Source organism: Centropristis striata, chromosome 7 (assembly GCF_030273125.1).
Source record: "Centropristis striata isolate RG_2023a ecotype Rhode Island chromosome 7, C.striata_1.0, whole genome shotgun sequence".
NCBI classification, from domain to species: domain Eukaryota; kingdom Metazoa; phylum Chordata; class Actinopteri; order Perciformes; family Serranidae; genus Centropristis; species Centropristis striata.
In genome coordinates this window covers 567275-576439 of record NC_081523.1, presented here as the reverse complement: position 1 = coordinate 576439, position 9165 = coordinate 567275, and the positions used below count along the sequence as shown (strand labels likewise).

At 37.9% G+C, this 9165-nt stretch overlaps 1 protein-coding gene across 1 annotated transcript in view; it reads right to left on the bottom strand.

Annotated features, from left to right (window-relative positions):
• LOC131974318 (extracellular matrix organizing protein FRAS1-like) overlaps positions 1-8922 on the bottom strand; it is a 33409-nt gene extending 24487 nt beyond the window's left edge. Inside the window, exons 1-2 of the mRNA XM_059336576.1 lie at positions 8776-8922; positions 1344-1500 (exon numbers count right to left, since the gene is read on the bottom strand). Of these exons, the coding sequence (XP_059192559.1) occupies positions 1344-1500; positions 8776-8895 (277 nt within the window). The 5' untranslated portion in view covers positions 8896-8922. The remainder of the gene's footprint in view (positions 1-1343; positions 1501-8775) is intronic.
• Between the last annotated feature and the right edge of the window lie 243 nt (positions 8923-9165).

Here is a 9165-nt window from a genome sequence, read left to right as displayed (position 1 = left end):
TGACTCTCAAAGCTAGCAGCTAGCAGCTAGCAGCTAGCTCGTCAGAGTCTCAAACACTGGAACGCTCCATTAAAACACAGAACTTTTATAACAGTTCTCAGTCTCAACCTCATTGAATCAACTACAGGAGTCTCAGTTTAATACTGATAATCTTGATTTTTCATATGATTATAACAAATAGTGGCTTCTTTTGTGCCACTTCTTATCAGTGTCAAGAATTTCCAAACAATCTCATTGAAGTGCACTCTGGTTTCCTGTCTTCAAGGCAGACTTTATTGTGTTTATTTCAAATTTTTCAATCTAATTTGAGCATTTTCACTGCACATATTGAAACAGTTGGATGGAAACTCTTTATGCTGTCAGACACACAAACAAACTCTGTTTAAAGACAACAAATAAGCAAATATGGCAGTTTTTGACAGGGATTGTGTGTATTTTTGCTGCTCCGAAGATTTTTTGACTCATGTGACTCTCAAAGCTAGCAGCTAGCAGCTAGCAGCTAGCACGTGAGAGTCTGAAGCTCTGGAACGCTCCATTAAAACACAGAACTTTTATAACAGTTCTTATTGAATCAACTCCAGGAAGTCTTGACGTGGCTCTGAGTCTCAGTCTGATATTATGACCTACATAAACAAGTTACACAGCAGTGAGAAGATGTTAATATATTCTGTCTCCAGGTTCAGATGGAAAGATTCACGCCACGTGGAGCCGATCTTTACATTTACCAGACATTTTGTGGCTACGCTGTAAAAAAAACCTGTTGTTTTTACGGTAATAAGACAAAAGCTGAGGAATCTTTATATCAAACAAGAGAAACAGTCTCAAATAAAAACTGCTGACTAAGAAGAAATATCTTATCAGACAGAAATAATCAGATATCCTCTTGATCTGAGACATTTAATCTGAGTTAGAGTTCACTTTTTACAGTGTGAAACGAATGCATCACAAACAGAAGTGTTTTAGTGTTTTGTGTCATCTTTTGTCATTTTGTGTGTTTTTTGTTCAATTTTACATCTATTTTTGGTCAATTTGTGTCTTCTTTTGGTCATTTTTGCATCTATTTTTGGTTGTTTTGTCTTTTTTTGTCATTTTGTGTGTTTTTTGTTCAATTTTACATCTATTTTTGGTCAATTTGTGTCTTTTTTGGTCATTTTTACATCTATTTTTGGTTGTTTTGTGTCTTTTTTTTGTCATTTTGTGTGTTTTTTGTTCTATTTTACATCTATTTTTGGTCAATTTGTGTCTTTTTTTGTAATTTTTACATCTATTTTTGAACAGAAGCTGCATGTTAAACCTGAAAGAGCAGAATATATTATTATTATTTATTATTATTATAATCTCACCTCCGCTGCCGGCACACTGCTGACAGCATTCTCCCTCCGGGGTGAAAGGTCTCTGGCCTCCAGGACAGCTGACAGGAGGACAGGAGGAGGTGCAGGACACGCCTCCTCTGGAGCACACACACCTGGAGCAAGGTGAGCCTCTCCACTGGCTGTCATGCTGCAGGAAACACAGGTAAACGCATGGTTAGACATTAATACAAGCAGAGAAACCAGAGAAAGAGACGGTTAGACATTAATACAAGCAGAGGACGAGGAGCGGAGACACTTAGAGCATTTCTTAAATTTTACATCTATTTTTGGTAAATTTGTGTCTCTTTTTTTGTAATTTTTACATCTATTTTTGGTTGTTTTGTTTCCTTTTGGTCATTTTTACATCCATTTTTGTGACCAGCTAATGTGAGACCGGCCCATGCCAGTTGTCCAGTTATAGTCAGATTAAGGCAAAATGATTTACAGACTCAAATACAACCAGAGGGGAAGAAAAATAGAGAGAGGAAGAGGAAGAGGAGACAGCAGGAAGAGGAAGATGTTCTGCTCTCTGAAAGTCTAATCCTGAGTGACAGACGAGAGAACAGAGGAAGACGAGTCAAAGAGAGAAAAAGAAGAGGAGGTGACAGTTATAGACAGGTTGGACTTCTTCTCTGCTTGTTGACGATCTTCACTTCATCATTTTATTCACACACTGCAAAAAACATCAAACTGACCAAGTGTTTTCTTCTTCTATCTAGTAATAATATCTTAATTATCTTGTTTGAGGATAATTTATGGCGAATAACCCCTCTTCACAGAGTGAGTAACCCCTCTTCACAGGGTGAATAACCCCTCTTCACAGAGTGAGTAACCCCTCTTCACAGGGTGAGTAACCCCTCTTCACAGGGTGAGTAACCCCTCTACACAAGGTGATTAACCCCTCTACACAAGGTGAGTAACCCCTCTACACAGGGTGAGTAACCCCTCTTCACAGGGTGAGTAACCCCTCTACACAGGGTGAGTAACCCCTCTACACAGGGTGAGTAACCCCTCTACACAGGGTGAGTAACCCCTCTACACAGGGTCAGTAACCCCTCTTCACAGGGATTTCAGTCTTGTGTAAAGACTTGTTTTTAGGATTGACATTGTGAGCTTTTTCATGCTTTTCAATCTATTCAACTGTTGAATATGGTGAGTTTTTACCTCAAATATTGGCTCCAGTTGAGAGTTTTAGTTGCATGGAGTTTAAATGATATTTCTGAAGTATTTTCTACCACCAGTATCTGCCCACAGATACTGAAATGAGGAAAAAACATGCTAGTTTCAAGTATTTCTGCTTATTTTAATGTTACTACAGTCGGGCTTTTCAAGACACAATTGCTCAAAATAAGAATATTTGTATTTATTTCCAGACATCATTGGTTTTCCAGTTTCTAGATATTTTTATTTACTTAAAAAATTCTCACAAAGAAACATTGACTTACTGCACTGGCAGATAATTTGACTTGTTCCCAGCATGTATTTGCTTCATTCTAGTGATTTATTTCTTATGTTTGTCAGCTGGGATCTGCAGTGATGTGTATAGGAGTGTATGGAGAAGGCCTCAGGCTCAACATGTTGATATAAAACCAGGAGGATCTTCTGTTGGTTGATTGACAGATCTGGACTGATGGGATCAATACTCCTCCACCATCTCCAGGGTGTTAATTAGAGCAGTATTTAGGCTAGAGAACATCTATTTGTGGTTTTATCTGACTTCTTGGAGTCTTTCCCTCAGATCAGATATCAGCATGTCCGTGTCTCCTGAGGTCAGGAGGATGGAGGTGAAGATCTGACTTCACTTTAATAAACCGAGGCGTCAAGCTGCCAACCAAAACCTCCTTCAGGCGCCATGAAATATATTATTAGTTTGGGTTTTAATGGATCCAGATGCTTGTTCACTCGGAGATGAGCTAAATGTTTGGTTAAGAGGTGCAGCCACACTGAAAAAACCAGCTGACAAGAAATAAGAAATAATCACTAGAATTAAACAAATACATGCTGGAAACCAGTCAAATTATCTGCCAGTGCAGTTAGTAAATGTTTCTTTGTAAGAATTCTTTAAATAAGTAAAAATATCTAGAAACTGGACAAACCAATGATATGCTGTGGTTAAAAAAAAGTCTTATTTTGAGCAATTGTGGCTTGAAAAGCCCGACTGTAACATTAAAATAAGCCAGAAATACTTGAAACGAGCACGTTTTTGTGATAGAAAATACTTTTGAAATAACATTTAAACTTCATGCAACTAAAACTCTCAACTGGAGCCAATATTTTATGTAAAAACTCACCATATTCAACAGTTGAATAGATTGAAAAGCATGAAAAAGCTTTTGGCAATAAATGTGAATTTATGGCAATAAACGGCAATTTATGGCAATAAACGGGAATGGGCCTTCACAGGGAACTTAAATATAGTTGGGGAAAACATATTTTATCATAAATTAAGATGATATTGAGGGAGTAAATGGAGTCCTGAAGAGTCCTGATATTGAGGTTTCTTACGTTTATCCCTACAAAGATTACAAATTCAGATTTTGGCTGCAATTACGAGTTATTTTTAGGGTTACAAAATTCCGTGAATTTTCAAATTTGGAAACTTTGCATGGGAGTTAACGGGAATGTATGTGAATAAACTGGAATAAACTGGGAATTTACCAAATTGAAGGTTGGCCCTTTTGAGCAGAATCTTTATGTTCCATAGTAGCAACTCAAACACATCAAGGATCAGAAAAATAACTTGTGGAATCAATGATTTCTGTGTAAAACAGCCTGTTGGAGGAAGCATCACTCTGGACCCAAACATCACAGAGCAGCTTGAAGGTTTTTGGATGAGCCAGAAAGCTGTAAGCACCAATACTGGAGGCCAAAGCACTCGTACTTTAAAAATAATGTGGAATACAACCAAACATAGTGGCAAGTCTTCCAAAAAGCATTGGTTGGCATCCACTATCAAAGATTAAAGTTATGTTTCTGTTCTGTGTGTTTCTGTGGAAACAATAAATCTAAATCTGATCCTGGAGTTCTCCAGCAGTTAGTCCGTTCTATAATCATTCTACGGTTCAAACTGGTAAACTTCTGGTTTTTAACATTTACACTGAATTCTAAATTTGGTGCATTTTTTGCTTTTAATTACATTTTACACAGCCTGTCAGATTTGATTAAATTAGGGTTGTAAATAAATGAGACTGCATCAATGAAAAGAAAACTGCTTTTCTACATTTTCATTGATACATTTTTCATAAAAGCTGAAGAAAATGCCTGAATCTGAGCTGCCATCAGTCGAACAAAAGAAAATGAATAATCAATACGTTGGAAATGGAGATTTCAGCTTGTTTAATGTGAGGATTTGCTGCTTGTTTTTGTCATTAATGATTTTGACTGTTGGTAGAATAAAACAAGCAACTTAAGGAAACACTTTGGGCTCTGCGGAGTCCTGATGCACGCTTTTCCGCTACTTTTTGATATTTTATAGACTATAAAATAACTAATCTGGACCCAAAGCATCGCAGTGCAGCTTGAAAGTTTTTGGATGAGCCAGAAAGCTGTAAGCACCAATACTGGAGGCCAAAGCACTCGTACTTTAAAAATAATGTGAAATACAACCAAACATACTGGCAAGTCTTCCAAAAAGCATTGGTTGGCATCCACTATCAAAGATTAAAGTTATGTTTCTGTTCTGTGTGTTTCTGTGGAAACAAATCTTCCTCAGGGACAATAAATCTAAATCAAGTTCTTCCTCCACTGCAAAAAACATGAAACTTACCAAATATTTTCTTCTTCTATCTAGTAAAAGTGTCTTAATTATCTTGTTTTAAGAATATTTTACCTACTGAACATAGCTTCATGTGCTGATTTTAAGAATGTGAATCTTTTTTTGTCTTGTATAGTTAATAAAACCTAAAGAAGTCTTTTTCTAACAAAAACAAGTGAGTAACCCCTCTTCACAGGGTGAGTAACCCCTCTACACAGGGTCAGTAACCCCTCTACACAGGGTCAGTAACCCCTCTTCACAGGGTGAGTAACCCCTCTACACATGGTGAGTAACCCCTCTACACAGGGTGAATAACCCCTCTTCACAGGGTGAGTAACCCCTCTTCACAGGGTGAATAACCCCTCTACACAGGGTGAATAACCCCTCTACACAGGGTGAATAACCCCTCTACACAGGGTGAGTAACCCCTCTTCATAGGGTCAGTAACCCCTCTTCACAGGGTGAATAACCCCTCTTCACAGGGTGAGTAACCCCTCTACACATGGTGAGTAACCCCTCTACACAGGGTGAATAACCCCTCTACACAGGGTGAATAACCCCTCTACACAGGGTGAGTAACCCCTCTTCATAGGGTCAGTAACCCCTCTTCACAGGGTGAATAACCCCTCTTCACAGGGTGAGTGACCCCTCTACACAGGGTGAGTAACCCCTCTTCACAGGGTGAATAACCCCTCTACACAGGGTGAGTAACCCCTCTTCACAGGGTGAGTAACCCCTCTACACAGGGTGAGTAACCCCTCTACACAGGGTGAGTAACCCCTCTTCACAGGGTGAGTAACCCCTCTACACAGGGTGAGTAACCCCTCTACACAGGGTGAGTAACCCCTCTTCACAGGGTGAGTAACCCCTCTACACAGGGTGAATAACCCCTCTACACAGGGTGAGTAAACCCTCTTCACAGGGTGAGTAACCCCTCTACACAGGGTGAGTAACCCCTCTACACAGGGTGAGTAACCCATCTACACAGGGTGAGTAACCCCTCTACACAGGGTGAGTAACCCCTCTACACAGGGTGAGTAACCCATCTACACAAGGTGAGTAACCCCTCTACACAGGGTGAGTAACCCCTCTACACAGGGTGAGTAACCCCTCTACACAGGGTCAGTAACCCCTCTTCACAGGGATTTCAGTCTTGTGTAAAGACTTGTTTTTAGGATTGACATTGTGAGCTTTTTCATGCTTTTCAATCTATTCAACTGTTGAATATGGTGAGTTTTTACCTCAAATATTGGCTCCAGTTGAGAGTTTTAGTTGCATGGAGTTTAAATTTAATTTTCTACCACCAGTATCTACCCACAGATACTGGAATGAGGAAAAAACATGCTAGTTTCAAGTATTTCTGGCTTATTTTAATGTTACTACAGTCGGGCTTTTCAAGCCACAATTGCAAAAATTAAGTATATTTGGATTTTTTTTAAGACATCATTGGTTTTTTCAGTTTCTAGATATTTTTACTTACTTAAAGAATTCTTACAGAGAAACATTGACTAACTGCACTGGCAGATAATTTGACTTGTTTCCAGCATGTATTTGCTTCATTCTAGTTATTTATTCCTCATCTTTTGTCAGTTGTTTATTTCAGTATGAAACTGTGAAAGTGTTCATCAGTGAAGATGCAGCAAAGCTCTCAAAAGGCCACGACTCCTCTCCAGACCGACATGCTCTGTCCAACATGTCTGCCAACAGAGTGCAGCTGGCTGAGCCGGAGGACAGAAGAGGAACAAGACAGGGATTGTCTCTTTAGTGAAAGGGAGGAGGGGTCTGGAACCAGGATTCACACAAACTGAACCAACAACCACTGACTATTATTGGTTTTTACCAAGATAAAAAAAACTGTGCTAGATCATTGATCTTGTTTTAAGAGTTAATTTCAGATTTTAAGTGTTCAACTTGCTTATTTTTAGATTTAATAATCTTACTTTAAGAAATCTCTTGGTTTTATTCTGGTTTTAAATGGTTTTATTCTGGTTTTATCTGGTTTATGTGGTTTTATTCTGGTTTTAAAGGGTTTTATTCTGGTTTTATTCTGGTTTTAAAGGGTTTTATTCTGGTTTTAAATGTTTTTTATCTGGTTTTAAATGGTTTTATCTGGTTTTACTCTGGTTCTGTTCTTATTTTAAGTGTTCAACATGCTTATTTCTAGATTTAATAATCTTAATTTAAGAAATCTCTTGGTTTTATTCTGGTTTTATGTGGTTTAATTCTGGTTTTAAATGGTTTTATATGGATTTATTTTGGTTTTATTCTGGTTTTATGTGGTTTTATTCTGGTTTTATGTGGTTTTATTACGGTTTTAAATAGTTTTATGTGGTTTTATTCTGGTTTTAAATGGTTTTATCTGGTTTTATTCTGGTTTTATTCTGGTTTTATGTGGTTTTGTTGTGGTTTTGTTGTGGTTTTATTCTGGTTTTATGTGGTTTTGTTCTGGTTTTAAATGGTTTTATTCTGGTTTTAAATGGTTTTCTCTGGTTTTATTCTTGTTTTAAGAGTTAATTTCTTATTTTAAGTGTTTAACATGCTTATTTCTAGATTTAATAATCTTAATTTCAGAAATCTTGTCAAGGTAAATTATCTGTCCATGCAGCAAGATAATTTCCCTCAGATTTACTGTTTGATCTGGTTTTTAAACACATTTTTATCAGTGCAGACATTTCCACACATTCAGACACAGGAGCATCAGCAGGCGTTCCAGCTCTTCCAGAAAAATTCCGGGAATTTTCAAAGTTGGAAACTTTTCATGGGAGTTAATGGGAATAAACTGGTATTAACTGGGAATTAACTAAATTAAAGGTTGGCCCTCAACAGGGAACTAAAATATAGTTGTGGAAAATATATTTTTGAGCATAATCTTGACTAAAACAACTAACATGAACACAGAACTTAACCTGTGAGTCATATTTAACTCAACATTCATGTTTTAGTTGTTCAATGAAATAATTTAAAGTTAATAAAGTTCTACTTACAAATAAATCTGTTGAAGTGTCATATTTTTTATTTTTATTTTGAATATTTCCAAACTTACCCAGCTTAATTTCCCATGGAAAGTTTCTGTAAATGTACCAGGAATGTTGCAGCCCTTTGCAGCCCAAACCAGACATCAAGTTCCCTGACTGGTGTTTTAATCACCTCGGGTTCCTGATCCATTTCAGAGTAACTTGAACAAAGCCAGAGATACTTTAAATCAATAAAAACACTTCAATGTTCATCTGAAGGAATAATGTGCTGCTGTCATGGCTCCACTCTGCTTTTAGTCCTTCCACAAGATTTAAACTGCAGACGTTTCACACATTCAGACTCAAGAGGCTCAGCAGGCGTTCAGCTCATCCTGAAGCTGTTGGACGGTTTGAGAGTCAACACGGCCAAGTTTTTATACAACAAACTGGGAAAACCATTTCTGTGTAGAGCTGCTTTGTGCAGAGAGGCTTTGTCATGTTGAAAGAGGAGAAGGACCAACACAAAGTCATGAAATGCCTCAAACAAACCTTGAAAAGAGAGACTGCTCCAGACTAAACATTAACTACAAAACTATTGAGGCAGAGACAGGCAGCCGCTGGGTGACTGTTAACGGAGTTCTGGTGTGAATCTCTCGACAGGAAGCATCTTTCTGTCTCTCTGAGGAGTGTTTCTCCTCCTCTGTTAGTCTCTTACCTCATAGAGGAGGCCTTGGTGGCGGCAGGAGTCCACAGACGAGGAGGAGACGCACTCTGGACAGCAACTGTTGGCAGGAATCCTCAAACGCTCTCCCTTTAAAGAAAACACACACAACATCAACACACTAAACACCCAGAAGTAACACACAAAGCGAAAGAGAAAGACAGACGATGGATGCAGCATGAATATAAAACTCATCATTACATTCTGTCCATTTACATAGGAATGAACTGACATCACTGATAAAAACACAAAGCTCACCAAGTATTTTCTTCTTCTATCTATCAATAGTATCTTAATTATATTGTTCTGAGTATAATTTACCTAATGACCATAGCTTTGTGTGCTTATTTTAAGAACATGAATCTGTTTATTGTCTTGTATAGT